This window comes from Rhinatrema bivittatum, chromosome 2, assembly GCF_901001135.1.
Source record: "Rhinatrema bivittatum chromosome 2, aRhiBiv1.1, whole genome shotgun sequence".
Lineage (NCBI taxonomy): Eukaryota > Metazoa > Chordata > Amphibia > Gymnophiona > Rhinatrematidae > Rhinatrema > Rhinatrema bivittatum.
In genome coordinates, this window is record NC_042616.1 from 198,000,380 (window position 1) to 198,021,268 (window position 20,889).

Genomic DNA, 20,889 nt, shown 5'->3' on the forward strand with positions numbered 1-20,889 from the left:
GTTTTGGAGCTCCAGCATGGAACAACAATCCTTCACTATAAACACTGAAGCAAATAATTAATTTAGACTTTCTGCTCTGGCCTTGTCTTCCTACATGTCCCTTTTACCTCTCAATCATCTAATGGTCCAACTGACTCCCTCACAGGCTTCCTGCTTTGCTTTATTTGAAAAACGTTTTTGCCTCTGTGACAAACATCTTTTCCCTATTTTTTTTCATTTGGATCCCTTTCCCATTGTTTTGAAAGAAGCTCTTTTGGCTATAATAACCTTTTTCACCTCACCTTTTAACCATGTTGGCAGTCGTGTGGCCTTCCTTCCACCTTTTTAATGCTTGGAATGCATCTGGTCTGGGTTTCCAAAATGGTATTTTTAAACAACATCCATGCCTGATGTAAACTCTCAGGGGTAGATTTTCAAAGGGTTACGCGCGTAACCCTTTAAAACCTACCCCTGTGCGCGCCGAGCCTATTTTGCATAGGCTCGGCTGCACGCACAAGCCCCAGGATGCGCGTATGTCCCGGGGCTTTGAAAAAGGGGCAGGGAGGTGGTCCAGGGGCGGTCCCGAGTCCTCCGGCACAGCAGCTGTGCCGGGGGATGGCGTGCCGGCAGCCGGCCGGTGCGCACAAGTTGCGCCTGCCTCAGGCAGGCGCAACTTTGACAGCAAAGGTAGGGGAGGATTTAGGTAGGGCTGGGAGGTGGGTTAGATAGGGGAAGGGAGGGGAAGGTGGGGGGGATCGAAAGGAATGTTCCCTTCGAGGCCGCTCCGATTTTGGAGCGGCCTCGGAGGGAACGGGGAAAGCCATCAGGGCCTCCCCTAGGGCTCAGTGCGCGCAAGGTGCACAAGCGTGCACCCCCTTGCGCTCGCCGACCCTGGCTTTTATAACATGCACGCGTAAAATTAAAAATCTGCCCCTTAACCTTTACAGCTGCGCCTTTAAGATTTTTTTTCTATTTTCCCAATTTTATCAAAGTCTCCCTTTTTAAAGTTAAATGCTAGAGCAGTAGTTTTCCTTACTGTCCTCCCTTTAGTTATTAAGTCAAATTTGATAGCAATATGATCACTGTTGCCAAGTGGCCCCACTACCATTACTATTCGCACCAAATCCTGTATTCCACTAAGATTGATTTCTAAAATAGATCCCCCTCATGTCAGTTTTGGACCAGCTGCTTCATGAAGCAATCATTTATTTTATCTAGAATCTTTACCTCCCTAGAACGTCCTGATGTGACATTTATCCAGTGGGGCAATTGAAATCTCCCATTAATACTGTGCTGCCAGTTAGCTTCCCTAATTTCTATTAGTATTTCATCATCCATCTGTTCATTCTGGCCAGAAGCCAGCACCATTTTTGAAGTACAGGAGCAACTGGAAGATCATAGCTGTCCCTTTTAGATCGGGTAAGCTGGAGAGGAGGGTGTTTAAAACTTGGGTGGAGCAGGAAGGTGGAAACTCATTTTTTTTTTAATGTGTGCAGTTTGCTAATAAAAAAAGAATTAAATTTTGTTAGCCATTTTGTCATTTCATAAAACAACATAACAATATTTCTTTCATCATTTGGAGCAAATACATATGCCTATCAGGTGCCAGGAAATTGCGGAGAAGTCCCTCTGTGGGGAAGAGAGGCTTGCTGGCAGTCTTGTTATCTCAATCTTCCTTAATTCAGCTTAAAAGGGGAAGATAGAATTTATAAATGGGCCTCTGCCAGAAAACTCTTGGTTACTTCAGGGAACTACAAATAATGTTGATAGCATCACCAGGAAAGAGAGGGGAGGCTGCTGCAACACTGAGTCTGTTATAATCCATGACAGTACAGTAAATGTAATATAAAACTGACCACCTGTGTAACCATTATGTGTTTAAATATGTATTTTTAGCTTTAAATTAAAACGTCACGTATTTGGTGCTTTTCTGCTGTCATTACTATTGATACAATGTCACCGTTGCAACATTTTTCTATTTCAGGTTACAATTGACTGTCTTGTGTCTTGATTTTCAATCAATTATTTTAAAGCGTTTTCACCAGAAAATAGTTTCTTTAAACTGAGGAATAAATTGTTTTAAGATTGTTAAACAAAAGAGAGTCTTCTATCTCCTGTTCCTCTGAGTGAGAGTATTGTTTGCTTTCGTTAAGTGATGAAACTGAAATGTGCCTCGTTCTTTTTAGGAACTATTTCCTGCAAACCGGCAAAATGTAGAGCATTTTGCTAAATATTTCACTGATGCGGGCCTGAAAGAGCTCTCTGACTTCCTGCGCGTCCAGCAATCACTGGGAACTCGAAAAGAACTTCAGAAGGAGCTGCAGGAGCGTCTCTCTCAGGAGTGTCCAATAAAAGAGGCAGGTTAATGAAATGTCAGCCTTGTGTTTATCCTGCTACCCCGCTGTGACACAGAAGTGACAAGCCATGCCATGCTTGTTCTTAAAAAAAAAAGCTCAACAGTAGAGCAGTTGATGAACTCAATACCATTATTACCTGTTGACCATATTTAGAGGTCTATTAGTAGCAGTAATGCGGGTTATCAAACGATATCAGGAGTGTTGCTGATGGCACAAATAAAAGTTGACCCAACAGGAGTAAAATATTCATGAGCTGTGTCACATGTAAACTCATAAAAAGCAGCCCACGAATATGTAACCAGACTAATGCGGTGAACTTCACAATCCACACTAAACTGTGGAAAGTTAACGACATCTTATGAGGCATATTTCATTTTTACTCAAGAGCACTAGCAGGCTAATATGCCAGGTGTTGCTCTCGGGGACCCCCAGACCAAGATCTTGAAGGGCCAGGAAACCCTGAGAAATTTTCTTCCTTTTCCCCAGCACATCACCCATTTCTTCCTCCCAATCCCAAAAAAGCTCTGCCCCCAACTGAAAACCCAATCCCTCATTGAATATACCAGGCACACCTTCAAACACCCATTCCCCATTTATCTTAATGAGCCCCAGGTTCTAATGGAGTAGGAGAAATCCCCAGTAGCTCCTGCCCCGCTGGCACTGTAAACCAAAATGCCATCTATTGACCTCAGGGCAAAAGGGAGCCACTGGTCAATCAATGTCATTTCAGATTATGGTGTCTATGGAGCAGGAGCAACTGGGGATTGCTTGGCATTAAGACCTGAGGGCTCATGATGGTACGGTTGGATCCGAGTGGTTGTAAGGAGACTGGGGGGCCCAGCAAGGAGATGTTTGTATAATGGGTGTGGGGTTGGTTTGTCAGCTGTGGGACAGGGCTTCCTCAGGGTGGGGGCAAATATGGTAATGTTCCAGAGGGAAGGGGTGGAATCGGGGGACCTTTTGACTTTGGGCCCTACATGTAGCTGTAGGGGTTGCAGGTGGGGAGGGAGGAAAGGAGGGGCCAGGCTCCCAGGTCTTGGTAGCCCTTTAAGATCAAGGTGTAAGGCCTAGAGTCGTATGTTCCTGTGTCCCAGCAGTATTAACTTTTCCTGCCACGGCAGCAAAGCTTCCTGGTGCCACCACTGGATTCAATAAACTGTGGTATGTTTAGTGAATCCTGTGGGAAATAACTCGTGTTAATTCAGTATTGGAATGTGCTATTTTATTGCATTTTAATAAATAGGCCCTTTAAAGAGCTTCAAACAATCTAACAGTGTAGAATATCTTTTATTGCATATCAGTTTTCTTGAAAACCTTTCTATCACCAAAGACATAAACACAATTTAGATAAATGCTAGAACCCTCACAGCCCTAAATTAACAAGTTACTTAAGTATCAGCTACATAATTAAAAGACATATAGCACACATATCTACCATGCACTAGACTACACACTTCAATCATACATGCAAAAAGAAAAAAAGACATTACAACTACCTATAGATACAATGTATAAAGTTTCTCCCAATCTCATGTATAGATACAATGTATACAAATTTTCTAGAGATGTAATCACTGATACAATGTGTATCAAGATATGCTCCAACAGAGGCCACTGTTTCACTGATAATATGGGCAGCCAGGACTAATGGCCCCTCTCCCTCGGCTCATTACAATAACACAGTCACCAAAAGTAATACTCTGACACAGCAATTAGAAGTCAAAATAAGGCCGCAGCTTTATTAGTCATTGAATCACCAGAGCCAACCAGTCAACACAAATACCCACCCCAAGGAATCATCTGCCTCGCTCCAGCAAGATGATCCCTTCCCAGGCCACCAAACCTGTAGTAACCAGCAGCATCCCGCCACTAACCGGGACCCCTACCACAGCCCAGCAAGGGGTCCCAACCATATGGCTGAACCCAGTCACAAGCAACTAAAACTACCAGAATCAAGAAAGCCCACCACCTAGTGGATTCCTTGCTCTGAAACCTGCCCCAAAAGAATCATGGCTCTCGTAACTCCGCCAAAGGGAAGGGGCCGGTGGTCAAATCCATGTGACCCCTTCACCTACCACAATAAAGATGCGGCCTAAATAAGCTGAAAAACATATTCCAAGGCCTCTGAATAGTATTAAGGAATAAATCATTACCTACACCCGAAAAGTGAACCCCATCCCTGCCATAAAGACCAGGACATGCATCCCACGACCAAATATGTGTAACGTGAACCCCACCGTGCGCAAATAGCCAGGTTCCTATCTGTCTATTCAATTTGACACTGCTACGACCCCAAATCCTCAAATCTATGCAGACAGGCCTTGGAATAATGTCCGACCAAATCAAAGTTTGTGTCAGGCAGCCATGACGATAAAACAGCCAAATCCTTCCAAACTGCATCCAGTAGTTGACAACAGGACCAGTCTCCCAAGTCGTTGCCGCCAAGATGAACCAGCAGAACCTCTGGAGGAATCCACTTGGATAACGTGGACTACAAAAGAGGGAGTAGCTGGTTCCATCGCATCCCACAAAGCCCTAGCTGCTTCACCCTCACTCCATGCCAAGCCAGACCAAGATGAGGGCCATAAGGTCGTTTCTCTGCCCAACGATGCACCCAAACAATGTAAGAATGTCCAATCAGCCACACTCTTTGCTCGGACAGTTGCAAATCTGAAAGACAAAGAAAATTAACACAGCAAGCAGACCATATAACAGTAGACAACCTACTATTTGCCCAATCTCACATAAGTGGCAAACGCTTCAGACTTTCAACGCCAATACTGTGAATAACGCCACTGGACAAGTCGGAATCAGCTGCTGAAGTAGCCGCGCCAACGCGGAAAGAGTGAGTACCATAACAGCCACCTCCCAAACGGAGAGCTAGCAAAACTTTCTGTAAAACCATGCCAAACTGGTATCTAGTGAGGAGGGAGCAATCGGCATGAACAAAAAAGAGGATACCGCCAGGAGGTCACACAGATAAGTATGCACGCACATTGGCAACTGGACAGGTAGCAAGCCCAGGAATGCTAGACAGGACAAACCAGGCACCACTCCCAGACTGATCTGTCTTAAAGCGGTGGATTTTTAAACGCAGCCTATTACCCTCCAAGAAAACATTTGCCGCTTTCAAACCATTACAATCACAACAGGATCCAGAACGATCAACCAGTTCACCCACCCTAAATGCCCCAAAAAAAGCTAACACAAAGGCAGTCTGGAATAGGCAAAACTCGAATGAGGAAAAACAAATATCTGGCAGGCAATAACAAGGCGTGGGTAATGGGAAGCCTACCATCGATAGACTGGGGCAAGCGACGCAACCACCCTGTCAAACCTCTGACCAAAAATTATCGGAAGGATTACCCCAGCCATGTGCCTTAAAAAAGGACAATCCTGTAGTGTGAGTGGCAACAGACGATTTTGACAAGTCCGCCTTCTTGGAGGTCGTGATATAATCAGAGAGCAGCTCGTCAGAAACCGGTCCCCAAGAGCAACCATGAGCAATTAGGAACTGAAAAACTTTGGAACACCCACACAGAGAAGAAGTCCATGTTGACGCTGTCACCGATAACCTCAACAAATTCCAAGCTTCAGTACTCCGTAGTTCCAAAGGAAATCTGGGATGACAGCGCCTTCAGAGTCCGCGTCCAGTGCCATCTTCTGAAACTGCTCCCACTTAAAATAAGAGAAAGAGTCAGCTAATTTTTTATTCACTCCAGGAACATTCCACGCAGAAACCATTATGTTCAACTGTAAACAGCGTAAGACAAATTTCTGCTGCAAATCGGCCACCTGAACACATTTGGCTGACAAATTTATTGATAACCTGGACAACTCCCAAGTTTTTGCACCAGAATACCACCCTCTTATTTTGTAACCAATCCCCCCAAATGACTAAATTGACCACGATGGGGAAGAGCTCCAAAAAAGTGATATTCTTTGTTGAACCCGCTAAAACCCAGTTATCCGGCCACGCAGCTGCACACCATGCTCCCTAACAGTAGATACCAAATTGATACCTCCCACAACATCCAAAAATAATTCCAGATCACGATTCAGACTGCCAAACAGAAACTCCATTAAAGCCATCCAAAAAGGCATCCCATACCTTAAGATCCTTGCGGATCCATCAAGTAATCCAAATGCAGTGATGACGCTTCTGAACACCAGACATGGCCCTAGATAGATGCCGTAAGAAAGCACGACCAATAGGAATAACACAACAAGCAAAATTTAAACTGCCTACTTGGGACTGCATCTGACAAAGCGTGATTTTCTTAGCCCGAAGCTCATTGGACACAAAAGATCTCAACTGCTGCACTTTCGCGGTACGTAAGTGAGATACCATAGCCACCAAATTTAATTTGATGCCTAAGAACACCAAACAAGTGGTAGGTCCCTCAGTCTTATTCACAGCAATTGGAATTCTGAAACAACTGGCAATTGTAAAAAAAGGTATTCATAAGATGAGCGCAGACATTGGAGGCAGCCGGACCTACAAAAAGAAAATCGTCCAAATAATGTACCACCCCACTCACACAGACTACTCAGTAACCCAGTGCATGAAAGAACTAAACAGCTCAAAGTAGGCACAGGAAACATGGGCATGCAGTTGTCAAAACAAATATTGATTCCTGAACTGAAAGCCAAGCAAAGGAAAATTGTCAGGGTGGACTGGGAGAAGGCGAAAAGCCAACTCAGTGTCCACTTTGGCCATCAAAGCTTCCTCACCACAGCGACGCACTAACTGTACAGCTGAATCAAAGGAGGAATAATGCACCAAGCAAAACTCACAAGGGGTGAAATCATTTATGGATGATCCCTCAGGAAAGGACAAATCATGAATCAATCGATACTTTCTGTAATCCTTTTTTGGAACCACCGCCAAAGAAGAAATAATCATTCTTGGAAAAGGTGGTTCCATAAAAGGTCCAACAATCCTGCCTAAGGAAATCTCTTCCAACAGCTTCTGACATACTACTGACTCTAGCCTATTGACCGAAACTGAATTAGAACTCATACCTTCAATAGCACCAACGTAAGGGATACGAAAACCAAAGGCAAAGCCATCGCGTAAAGTCACCGATGCCTGACGCTTAGGATAAATGTCTAGCCAGGGAGCCATTCCTGCAACTAAAATAGGGGTAGGAGCCCTATTCAAAGCAAAATTACTTGGGAGCAGCGGAAGGACCCGAACCTGCTTTACAGGGACATTTAGTGGCGGGGTGACTGGAAGCGTAAATGGAACAGAGGTGTTTAAATTTACAATCGTAAAAAAGACATCCAGATCAGTTAAAACGTTAACAGATGTCGGAAGACCCGACAGCCGATTTCCCTTGCCTAGCACTGGCACCCTGTCCACGAAAGGGCTGGCTCTGCTGCAAAGTGGCTCCAGACTCAGGACGCCCAGGTTGAGCCGAAGCAGAAGGGCCGGAGGGGTGAGCCTTGTTAGTCATGTGTTTTAACCAGAGACTAACGTGCTGAGTACCCCAACAGATAGATTTGTTACCGGCCATCCTATCTCTAAAATGCTCATCGTAGTTGAGCCAAGCCCAATCTTCGTAATCCTTGTGAGCTCTGATGATGGTGTCGGCGTTAGTTAACAAAGTACCATACTGTGACGTTCATAATGACCCACCACACTAGCCAGTCTGAGGAAAGACCAAACCCAATTAATTATGGTCCTAGGAATCTTAACCTCAACTCCCGGGGGACAATCTGATTTGTTCCTCTTTTTTCCTGAGTGCCTACCCCATCTACCCTATAACAAACGGAAAATATCAATGTATTTATGTTTCTTAATTTGTTTTCTATGCGCATATGAAACTTCCTCTCATAATTTGGTAAGAGCCACAAGCACTGGAGCACCCTTGTCTCCTACATGAGTAGACTGACTTATAGAACCCACTTGATAATCAGATAAGAAGGATGAAGACGAACTAGAAGAAGAACTGGAATCGGAGGAACTACTACTACCATGCCATTTACGTTTCTTCCTGCCACCTCCTACCTTACCCTCAACCTTGTCACCAACTGGAACAGACTCAGAAGTACCTCCGCCTTCAACTGCACTAGACATGCTAGGAGCCACAGCGTCCAAGCCATCCACCGCACCCGACGCAGAAAGAGCCAGGCCACAAACTCCCCCAGAAACAACACCCTGACCAACAGTACCAACTGCCAACCCAGAAAACGAAGGCACATTAGAGGGCAAAGACAAGTTACTAACAGGGAGGGTGTTGGGAAGCAATCCAATAGTACAGGCTGTCAAAGACATAGGGTGACGCACTACCAATAGCTTACCAGGGACATCAGTGCCATGCGAGACTGAAGGCTCAGCAGAATGTGCAGTTACAGCAGAGCCCGAAACAGAAGGATCAGCAACTGAAGACCTCAGACCTTGATCATCAGCTGAAACACCAGTCCGGATGAGCGCCGAAGCATGCTGGTTTTGTCAACTCTCAAGGCTTGAAGGACCAGGACAATCACAGGTATCGATGTCGGATGCTCTCTGCACTCCAGGTTTAAAAACAAAATCTGAGCACCCCAGGGACCCTATCCATGCCCCCAGGGAACCCCACAACCCAAGCCTGATCAGACCTGGCACCACCAAATGAACCAAAAAAAGCAGAAGCAGCACCCCAAACTCCAGAAGCAAAACCAGAGGAAAAAGGCATGGACACTGCACTCATTGCTGAAGTTAAAACAGGGTGCACATGGGACAGCCGGAGCTCCAGAGCCCCCAGCAACGAGCAAACGCGATTCTGGGTCAGCAAAGGAATGAGGCACTGTCAAGGAACAATCACTTGGGAAAAACTAAGTGAAACCAGTGCACAGGGGAGGGACTGAGCTTGCAGAAATTGGCACATTAGGCAGCACCTGCAGAACACTCTGCAACTCAGGCATAAGTAAGGACTGCCCAGGAAGGGCCCTTGCCCCACTAACAAAAGAAATATTGCGCCCAAAATTAGAGACTGAGGGCAGAGGAAAATGTCTTCCGCCCACCACAGGAGCCTGCAAACTCGCACTTGGAGGGAAAGGAGGAACCCCTAGCCCTGCACCAGCACTAAAATTAGCCTGAGAAGACAGAAGGATCGCGCGGCCCAGGCTGCACGTGCCTGTTGACCAACGGATCGATAGGCAAAAGAGACCTGGGAGCTCGGGGAACCGCCAAAGAAGAAGGAAAAGCCCTCCCAGCAGAAGCTGCCTCACCCCCTACTGCAGACATAGAAACCCTCACTGCCAGATTTAAAGACTCACTGCCCAATCTACCCGAAATAGCGTGAGCAGAGGAAAAGGAATCAGGCACAGCTGCAGGAGCTGGGGCAGCAGCTCCTGGACGAGCCCTCCCGCATTTAGGCATTTTAGGCCCAGCCCCAGAGGATCGGAAGACACCGGTGAAGACGGAGGAAGCAAGTAGGGTGGCCATGTAGAGCAAAAAGGGTACGGCACGACCAGTTACCGCCCCCTTTTATACCCCCTCATGCCGCTAATTAATTCATCCCTACGGGGTCCGAAGGGATGACCCCAAAGCAGCAATTCAAAATAAAACAAGGGGATCTCTCTGCCCCCTAAAGACCCTAACCACCCTGCCCCCCCCCCCTTCCACGGCCTAACCTAAACGTCGCCTACCTGGAGGAGCCAGCCTGGCGCCCATATTATCATGGACTTCCGACTCATATTATCATGGACTTCCGACTCATATTATCATGGACTTCCGACCTCCAGCCCTTTCAAACAGCTTCATCAGGAGGATTTGTTTATGAATAACATATATATGTTTCAATCTTGTCTTTGAGGCATGTCTTGAGAAAGTTCACAAAAGGCTGAGATCAAAGGTTCTTCTAGTGATTTCACTTGCAGATCCATTCATAGATTAAAGGAATAATTGTTTCAAGTTCATGCCAGAATATCACTATAATCTAATAATGAAAAAGAAAAAATGATCAGTATATATATATATATATATATATATAAAGTATTTTAACAAAACATAGAATGCTTTTATAAATTGAGTTACATTGGAGTAAATGAAATTGTGTCAGTTTTTTTAAAATGCATGTTTTAAACTCAGAAAGTCTTATATTCAAGGACGTCCTTTTATATGATCTCTGTAACAAACAGAGTGACTCATAATGAAAATCCAAAAGGAATCTAAATGGAACTGTTAGATTCTAACATCAATTAGTGTTTGAAAAATATTTTTATAAACTTACCTGATGAATTTGAAAGTGAACAAAGATAACCTCCAAGACACCACGTTTTAGCTGGAATGTTTTAAATCAGTGGTTCTCAACCCTGTCCTGGGGACCCCCCCAGCCAGTTGGGTTTTCAGGATATCCACAATGAATATGCATGAGAGAAAATTTGCATACACTGCCTCCATAACATGCAAATTTTCTCTCATGCATATTCATTGTGGATATCCTGAAAACCCGACTGGCTGGGGGGGGGGGGTCCCCAGGACAGGGTTGAGAACCACTGTTTTAAATCATATCTTTACCCTTGTAGAGTGTCTGGAAGTGATTACAAACATGTATCTTTGAAAAACTCAACATATTGCTTTAAAGAGTTTAACCACTCATTCATAAATAACATGTTTTTATGTCAAGAACAAAACCCCAGTGTCAAACATTACAAAATATTTTATGTTCCACGAGAGAGCCAAGCTATTTTTTATACTTGAAAAGAAAGTCCTCGCTGGGCACCTATAGCGAAACTCAATACAAAAACTGAAAACCACCCTTGAATTCACATTTGAGAAATTAAAAAAAAAAAAAAAAAGTATACCCCAAAATTGCCTGATGAGAATACTACTTGAACGTGGGAGAGATGCCCACATCGAGCTCCTATGGCGCCTTTCACTGGAAAAGGCAAAAACGCCGTGTATGCGCCGACTTTTTAAAGGGGAAAGAGTGGATCTGCAAGTGAAATCACTAAGAGAACCCTTGATCTAAGCCTTTTGTGAACTTTCTCAGGACATGCCTCAAAGCAATATTGAAATATGTTATTCATAAACAAATCCCCCTGATGACGCTGTTTCAGTGAAACAGTGGCCAGGCCCTGAAAAAGGGGCAGACCAGGGGCCTGGTCTGGGCAGGGAGGGGAGGGGCAGGACGGAGGCCGGCCGGGACAGAGGCCATCAGCCGCTGTCCCGGGAAAGCGCATACCGGCAGTTGGCCGGCGCACATAAATTGCTTCTGCTCCAGAGGAGCAGTAAGAAGAAAACTAAAAAATATGTGGCTAGATAGGTAGGGGTTAGGGGTCAGGGTGGAGAGGGGAAAGGGAAGGAGGGTTAGGCAGGGGAGTAGGGAAGTTCCCTCTCAGTCCGCTCCTTATTTGGAGTGGACAGGGGGAGGCCTGATTGCATCGCCGTGCATATTTACAGATAATTCAGCCCTCCTGCGTGCGCCGCCCGCACATGCGCACGTGAATTTTAAAATCCGGCGCACATGTGCACGCAGCAATGAGATTTTAGAACATGTGCACGCCGACACGCGCATGTTATAAAATCAGCGCGTCCATATGCGCCCGCCGGGAATTATGCGTACATGGATGCGCGTGCGCTCCTTTTACATTCGACCGCTGTATCTGTAAATGAGATTGGGAGAAACTTTATAAGTTGAATCTATAAAGTAGTTGCAATGTCTTTTTATCTTTTTGTATGTATGATTGAAGTGTGTTGAAGTCTAGTGCATGGTAGGTATGTGTGTGATATGTATGTTATATATCTTTTAATTGTGCAGCTATTAATTAACTTGTCAATTTAGGGCTGTGAGGGTTGTAGCATTTATCTGAATTGTGTTTAAGTCTTTGGTGATAGAAAGGATTTTAAGAAAAATGATATGTAATAAAAGATATTCTACGCTGTTAGATTGACTGATTTCCTTCCACTTTTGTTTTTGGTTTACAGTTTTGGGGAATTGTGTTCTCGTTGTACCTTCATTTTTTCATTACCTTTTAAGAGCTTACCATGCATTAGTAAATAAGTCTCCTTTACATTTTCTGTTCAGTTTTGCTGGTTAATAAGCCCTTTAAAAATCTTGAATTAAGCCTAGTCTACAATGAGTTTCAATGTGCGGTAGCTGAAATCTGACCTCTTCTTTGCCATTCAAATAATTTCAACCTTGTCTTTTAAGGTTTGATATGAACATTTTAACAAGGCTTTCAAGACATTTGACAAATGAAATTGTGTCAAATTGCTGTTTACCGTATTTACTTTTTCCTGCTTCATACCCATTTGGTAATCACAGTTTGCAATTTGTACTTTATAATCTAAATTTTCAAAATATACAGCTTCATCTAGATTTGAAGTTACTGTATGTCTGATGTATAAAAGCTGAACTGAATTTTTAAAGATCACTAGTCATCTAGTCTTGGTGCTTAATATTCCCCCATTTAAACGAGTAGAGGCCAATATTCCGTAAGCTGGCGAGCAGGTAAGTTAGCTAGCTAAAGTTAGCTAGATAACTTATCCCGGATATTCAGTGCAATAAATGTTCCACTGAATATATTTACCTAAAGTTATCCGGCCACATGTAGCCAGATAACTTAAAAACCTAACCAGCTATGTCTGAATATAACCTGTTAGATTTTAAAGTTATCTGACCCTGTGTGGCCAGATAACTTAAAATTTTACCAACTATATTCAAAAGCCAGTTAAGTGACACAGTTTTACTAAAAAAAAAAAAAGTTAATTGGGGGCCTATGGCCAGATTTTCCTCCTCCCCCTCCCAATAATTCACAAATGCCCCTGCCTAGTTGAGCACCCCCTCCCTTTGTCCTATCCCCAGTTTCATAGAAAATAGCCCCAAGAGCCTCTTCTCTCCCTTTCTCCCTCACCCCACCCATCTGGTACCTTGAGAAATGGAGCCTTTCTGCTGGGATTCCAGCTCCCTAGAGCAGTCCTGGAGACTTTCAAGCTACCGACATCGCTCTCATAGCCACACTGAAAGCAGGGGCTATAGACCCCAGCACGTTTTTTATTCACTTTCAGAGGGATTTGGGGAGTGGGGTACTTGGCCCAGGAGGGCTATTTGTGAAACACTGAGCAGGTAGGAGGAGGTGCAAATCTGGCCACAAACCTTCAATGTACTTTTTTTTTTTTTTCTTAGCAAAACAGTGTAACACAACTGAGTATTTTCTTTTGAATATAGCTGGTAAAATCTTAAGTTATCTGGCACACAAGGCCAGATAAACTTAGATCTGCTCTGAGGCAGGCCTAAATTAATCTGGCTAAGTTAGCTGATTTTCAGTTGTATCTGGCTAAGTTAACCGGGTATCTTAGGTCTACCTTAGAGCACCTCTTTTTTTTATCTGGCTAGATTTTGGCTGGATAATGATTTATATGGCTAAAATCTAGCTGGATAAGTGGCCCAATATTCAAAAAGTTGTCATTTAGCTGGACTTGTGATTTATCTGGCTAAATGGCTTTAAAAATTGATCCATAATGATTTTAGATATCCTTACAGTAGCATTATTACTATTAGACAGTTGAACAGGAACAGATTTATTATTCAAATTTATTTTAAAACTACATACTATTCAACCTTATTGATCCATATTAACATAGAGGACTATAGTCAAAGGGATTAATCTGGATAACTTTTGAGTTAGCCTGAAAACTCCTGAGGCTTTAATATGTGGCCTCTGTCATCAAGTCAGTTTTAGCAAAATCATTAACCTGCTAAGGTCTATCTGGATAAATTGTAGGTGTTCTGTGGTTGTTTCCAGGGTAGAGTTAACTTAGATAACTCACTTAGCTAAGTCTGATACTCACAGTTAAGTCAAATAAGTTATTCAACTAACTCTGGTCGTACCGGGCATGTACCCAGATAGCTTTGCCTTCACCAGCTATATGCAAAATATAGATGTTACATGTGAGAAAAACATTGTTTTTAAATGTTAGCAGGTCTGCTGGCTCAATCCCCTACTTCGTCCCACCCCGCTAAAGAAGTAAATCTATTTCAGTATTACACCTGATCCTCCCACTCCCCCAAATGTTGCAAGCCTAAGGAACCACTCCCCCCACCCTCAGTTTCTCAAAACATATTGTCCTGTGGGCCCCCTCCACATCTCTCTTCCCCCACAACCCCCAATTTGAATGCTCCCCCCCAGTACCCCTGAAAACCCTTCCGGTTTTTGGGATCGCTGTAGAATCATTCCGATCCTGGCAGCATCAAGCGTTGCCATGACAGCGGCGCTAGAAGCATAAGCTACCAGCATTGCTGTTGGCGCATTATTGGAGGCCTATAGTTTTTGAGAAATCGCGGATGGGATGTTGGGGGTAACTCCTTGAGCTGACAGGCCCACAACTTTTTACAATCTTTTGGTGGAGCTTAGAGGGAGAAGGGAGAGGATAAGTTTCCAAAACAAAACATTAGTTTCACTCATTTAGTGGGGTGGGAAAATATGGGTTATATTTAAACATAGCCATTTAGGTTTAAAGCTATCTAGCTAAAGATACCAGATAACTTTAGCTGGGTATATTCTGCTACAGTTATCTGAATAGCTTTACCTGGATACCTTAGTCACTTGCTGACTTACTTAATGGACCTCCTATTATTTATATGACTATTTAATGTTAAACATCCAAGATACTTAAATAGAAATTCAAAGTTGTTTGAAAATCTGTTAAATATACTTTTGTTGATATTTGTCTAAGGGCAGAATTGACTCCTGTGCAACTTTTGAAAATTTAGACCTATCCAGAGAGAGGGCAGTTTACAAAGCAATTTACATGGGTCTGAAAATCGTAAAGCAATTGCCTGTCTGAATGTTTCTGTCTTCCAATGTGGAAAAGAAGGTGCCAATGTCCACAGGCACTTTGTACCCGCAGCAAATTTCAAAGCAAAAGTACACATGTACTTTTGCTTTGAAAATTGGTGCAAAGTTTGCATGATAAAAGCATCAGCAAATTTTCACAGTGTGGCAGGTTTGAAAATTGTCCCCTTAAGAGACATCGGTAAAAATGTTATAGCCTGTAAGAGAGAGTTGTTGTTCACTCCTTAGTGGCTAAAATTTGGTTTTCTGCCATCCTGTACTTTTTCTTCTGCTTCAGTATGGCTTGCACTAGAAGGCTTAAAGAAAATAACCTTAGTGCAGGAGCTCTCAACACTAGGCCTCGAGGGCCACAAACAGGCCTACTGTTCAGGAAAGTCATTCTGATGCACATTCATTGTGGATATCCTGGCAGTCCAGTACAGGACTGGAGTTGTAATGGTGTGGCATGTCGGCGGAACGGTTTTGCATCTGATTGACAACATTGCTTGAGCTGGGGATTTTCCTCTGCCGTAGATAGTGCTTTATGTAAAGGAAGAAATGAAGAGAAGCGATTTGCCGGAGTCAGCAGTGATCGGACTTTTGTGGACCTGTGTAATGAATGCAGTGGAATGGAACAAGAAAGAAGAGCTGGTTGCAGAACAGGCCCTCAAGCATCTAAAGGTAGGAATGCTTCTTAACTCTCCGAGTGGCACAATAAAAACAACTCAAGTGTAAGAAAATATGAGAGAGACAGCGTGCTGAATAAAAAGCGCATGCACCACCACCAGTTCAAAGTCTTATTTTTACTGCAGTAACAGACACCCTGACTGCTTCAAAAGAGGTTAAGGACTATTAATCAACATTTATATAATGTGACCTTTCTGCAGAGTTTCAAAAAAGCTTGATGTTTATTAATAAAAGTATCTTTTCATCCCATGTCTTATATATTGCTGTGGTCAGCTGTCAATGAAATTTGAACTGTTATAGATGGATGAGATTGTATAATGCTGGTACTTGTCATGAAAACTCAGGGTGACCTTATAAGCGTTTAAAATTGAGCACAATAAAAAAAAAATTCAATAAAAAAAATTATCCTCATTATAGTAGCATAATATTCCAGATCAAACTTTTTATGGATATTTTAACTATTCTGCTGGAGCATGTACTCTCAAGGTGCATTGTAGCATCTAGGGAAAGCACATTTGTCATAGTGTAATGTTCTGTTGTTGAATATTATTTCTCTTTCTGGATCTAGCAATATAATCTAATGTCTGCTTTGCAGAACTATGAAACCTGGAGATCTAGATGTGAATCACGCCTTCAACAATCTCTATGATTTTGAACAAAATGTTTGCCCTGCTCCATTTAAGATTTTAAGGCTTTGGTGCTATAGACTTTTTAACAATTTAGGTTTAATAATTGTACATTTCAATGTACAAAGTTGATTTACATGTACATAAGTTTTATATTATCATAACAACACTTGGTAAATTATTCATTTTGTTCTTCATTTAGTTTTTGTTTGTAATAACATTTTCTTGTCTTATGCTTTTAATTTATGTGTGCATTTAGAGGCAATTATGTTTTTAGATATAATCTGCCTAGAACAATTTGTTTTGTGGTTGGTAGAATAGAAGAACCTCAAATAAATAAGTCATATGATGTGGTAAGAGGGTGAGGACGTGTTCCTTAATCAGTCCAATGGACTCATCTCTTTTAAAAAGAAACAGCGACTGGAATCAAATTTCAGCAAGGACAACAATGCCTCCCAGTACACTTACATATCTCTGCACTGTAAGCAGGGAAATATTCCCATGGTTTGCAGTGAAATATCCTCTACAACAGGGGTCAGGAACCTATGGCTCGGGAGCCAGATATGGCTCTTTTGATGGCTGCATCTGGCTCGCAGACAAATCTTTAATAAAAAAGTAAAAATCTAACAAAATCCCCCACCCTCCTGACGCCCCCCAAGACCTCCAAAATTAATTTACTACAACCCCCACCCTCCTGACCCCCCCAAGACCTGCCAAAAGTCCCTGGTGGTTCAGCGGGGGTCCAGGAGTGGTCTGGGAGCGATCTCCTGGACTTCCCTTTGCCCTCACTATGTCACTGGGGTCGACCAATGGCGGCGGTAGCCCCTGTGACATAGTAAGGACAAAGGGCCGTCGGCTGCCAGTAATCAAAATGGCGTCGACGGCCCTTTGCCCTTACTATGTCACAGGGGCTACCGCCGCCATTGGTCGACCCCAGTGACATAGTGAGGGTAAAGGGCCGTCGGCGCCATTTTGACTACTGGCAGCCGACAGCCCAAGTCCAGGAGATCGCTCCTGGACCATCAGGGACTTTTAGCAGGTCTTGGGGGGGGGGGGTCAGGAGGGTGGGGGTTGAGTAAATTAATTTTGGAGGTCTTGGGGGGCGTCAGGAGGGTGGGGGGTTTTGTTAGATTTTTACTTTTTTATTAAAGATTTGTCTGCGAGCCCTGGACCCCCGCTGGATCACCAGGGACTTTTGGCAGGTCTTGGGGGGGGGGGGTTAGGAGGATGGGGGGTTGTAGTAAATTAATTTGGTAGGTCTTGGGGGAGTCAGGAGGGTGGGGGGTTGTAGTTAGTATGGCTCTCACGGAATTACATTTTAAAATATGTGGCGTTCATGGCTCTCTCAGCCAAAAAGGTTCCCGACCCCTGCTCTACAACCACCCGCAAAGAGAAAGGGACGCCTGCTGAAAACAAGATGGGCAAGTCAGTGAGCGAATCCGTTACCTGCAGCAAGTGAACCAAGGGTAAATGAAATTGTAAAAGATTGGACTATTCTTGAAGAAAGGAGCAGTTCTTGGACATAAAGGAAGCAGGCCAAAGACTTTTAAGTAAAATTTTCTGCCCAGCGCTGAATTATGAAAACAAATCTGTAATTTGGGAGACAGTTGAAGAAGTTTGCTGTTTTCTCCACAATTTAATTTCAGAATAACTTTGGGGCAGGATCCATGTTTGTTGCTACATTCATGAACAGTTATAACTTGTTTATTGAAATATGAATTTATTAATTAGTAAGCCTCCAAGAATTTTAAAGACAGTGGCATTGATTTGAATGACTATTAACGAGCTTCCTTCTGGACTGTAAAAGAAAATACACACGTACTGGTTTAGACTAGCTTGAAAAAAGAAGCTATTTTTAGACATAAAGGAAATGGTCCAAAAACTTTAAGGAAATACCATTGGAACTGGATGGGTCTAGATTAAAGGCAGGAGTAGTGCACAGACATGAAAGTAATTGATTAAAGAATCACTGGAACAGTCACTGGCATGGGACTGGACTGGAATAAAGACGTGAGCAGTATTTACGCACATAGAAAAGAAGTTGAGATTTTAAGTTCAAATGTTCTGAGTATTTTAGTAATATATTAGCAATAAATAGTTCTGTAGATTATAGGGGCAGAAACCTTTCTTGGTGGGTAAAGGGAGATCCAAGTAAATATTAGGAGATATCTATAGAGGATTCTGGGAGCCCCCTAGACGAGAGAATGTTTAGCATCCATGTTTGGTTGGTTTCTACTGATATAGTTTAACTGGGAAAGGGAAAGGGAAGCTGGGGGAATTGGGTTTGGGGTAGAATTAAGAATTGGGCATAGGAAATGAGGGAAGAAAGTGGATGATGGCATCAAAAGGGCAGGTTAAAACATATAGTGATGTGTAGTGACTAACATTAGTAGAAATTTAAGACTAGAGTCTAGACTTGGAGATTCTGGTTACTGTGTTGACAAAGATGACAACTACAATAATATTGATTGTGGTATTGATGATTGTTAATGACATACACTGTGTCACATGGAATGTATTGGTTCATTGGATAAAAGGTACAACATCCTCCAAACTCTGAAAAGATTTAAAATACAAATAACTATATTACAAGAGATACCTAGATGAAGCTAAACATCAGAAATTAAAACATCAGTGAGTGGAACAGATATTTTCTACATCATCTGGCACAAGGAATGCAGGAGTAGTAATACTGGTAGGGAAGATGATTCACTTTAAAGAGCTTAAAAAATAAGAGATCCCAATGGGAGATATAAAGTGATTGAAGGTGTTTATATTGGCAACCAATAACATATATATTTCCCATACCTATGTTCATAACTTTAGTGAAACTCATGGTAGATTACATAAATACTTTAATGGCGTGGTGGGTTTGATGCAGCCTGTCATAGGCCTACCCCAAAACTGGCCAAATGTGACAGTACCCCCCCTCTCCCCAGCCTCCTAGGTTTGGGCTTCTGGGGGAAGGGTCTCTAGAAGACTTTCAGCAGCTGACAGGCCTGGAGGTTTGAGACAGGCTGCCAGGAATTTTCTTCAGGGCCAAAGCCTTTCCAAGAGATCAGATATTCCACTTTGTTTCTGTTTCGTCTGGAATCAAAGATTTCTTGAACCTCATATATGGTGTCCTCCTCTGTCATCACCTGTGTAGGCCTGAGTGAAGGTCTTGATAGCTGTGAAAGGATGGCTGGTTTTAACAAAGATACATGAAAGACATCATGTACTCACAATGTAGGGAGCAGTTTCAATTTATAGACCACCGGCCCTACCTGTCAGACTATATGAAATGGCCCCACAAACCTCTGAGCGTACTTCAGGGAAGGTGTCTTGAGGCGCAAATTCCTGGTATTGAGACACACTAACCTTTCCGACTGGAGTTGAGGTGCTGGATGGCATCTTTTATCCACCTGTTTCTTTAAATGCTCCGCCATCTGTTTGAGGTTACAGTGAGTTTTCTGCCACAATTTTTGGAGGCCCTGTCCCATTACATTGGTGACTGGGCAAGCAATGGAGACTGGCACCAGCAAGGGTAGCTGGGGTGATGGCCATAATTCAAGTAGAAGGGGGAAGAACCCGTTGAACTCCCCACATGGTTATTGAGGCAGAATTCTGCCCATGGGAAAAGGGCTGCCCATTCATCTTGACACTGATTCATGTAGGCCCTCAGGAAGGCTTTAAGAGTTTGATTAACCCTTTCAGTATGCCTGTTATTCTGGGGGTGGTAGGCTAAAGTGAAGTCTAAGGTAATACTGAACTTCCTACATAGGCAGTGAATTGTACCCCTCAGTCTAAGAATATGAGATGGTAGCCCATGTAATCGGAAGATGTGCTGAATGAAGTGATTAGCCAACTCAGTTGCTGAGGAAATTCCAGGGAGAGCCATAAAATGAGCCATCTTAGAGAAACATCCACAACCACCCAGATCATGGTGTTGCCACTAGAGAGGTCCATGACACAGTCTTTGGCCAAATGGGTCCAGGGTTCCCTGTGGGCTGGCAATGGCTTTTAACAGCCTTCAGGGCTAAGCTTGAGGGCTCTTATTCATAGCACAAGTGGGGCAAGAATCCACATGCTGCTTCATGTCATCCTTCATCTGTGGCCACCAATAATTGCGAGTGACTAATTCCAAGATTCTGGTGATACCTGGATGGTCTGCCAGGCGAGATTCATGAGTCTATCACAAGAGCTTTTCACAAAGTCGCTGGGGAACCATCATCTTCCCAAGTGGGATTGGCACAGTAGCGGCAACTATGATCGTTGCCGGGTCAGTGATATAACGTGAGGCCTCTGAGGAATCATCTGTGTCAAAGTATCTGGAGAGAGCATTGGCCTGTTGATTTTTCTCTGCGGGTCGGTATCACAATTCAAAGTCGAATCGGTTGAAAAACAGCAACCCATGGGTCTACTGAGGGTTCAGTCGCTGAGCTTGTGATAAGTATTTCAGATTTTTATGATCTGTGTAAGTAGTCACAGGAATC

General features: G+C 43.3%; 1 protein-coding gene across 6 annotated transcripts in view; it reads left to right on the forward strand.

Moving 5' to 3' along the window:
• Positions 1 to 20,889, forward strand: part of BZW2 (basic leucine zipper and W2 domains 2) — a 201,468-nt gene that overhangs the window by 159,628 nt on the left and 20,951 nt on the right. For all 6 annotated transcript variants that reach the window (XM_029589024.1, XM_029589026.1, XM_029589023.1 and 3 more), the window contains 2 exons: positions 2,166 to 2,336; positions 15,636 to 15,782. In XM_029589024.1, coding sequence (XP_029444884.1) covers positions 2,166 to 2,336; positions 15,636 to 15,782 — 318 coding nt within the window. The remainder of the gene's footprint in view (positions 1 to 2,165; positions 2,337 to 15,635; positions 15,783 to 20,889) is intronic.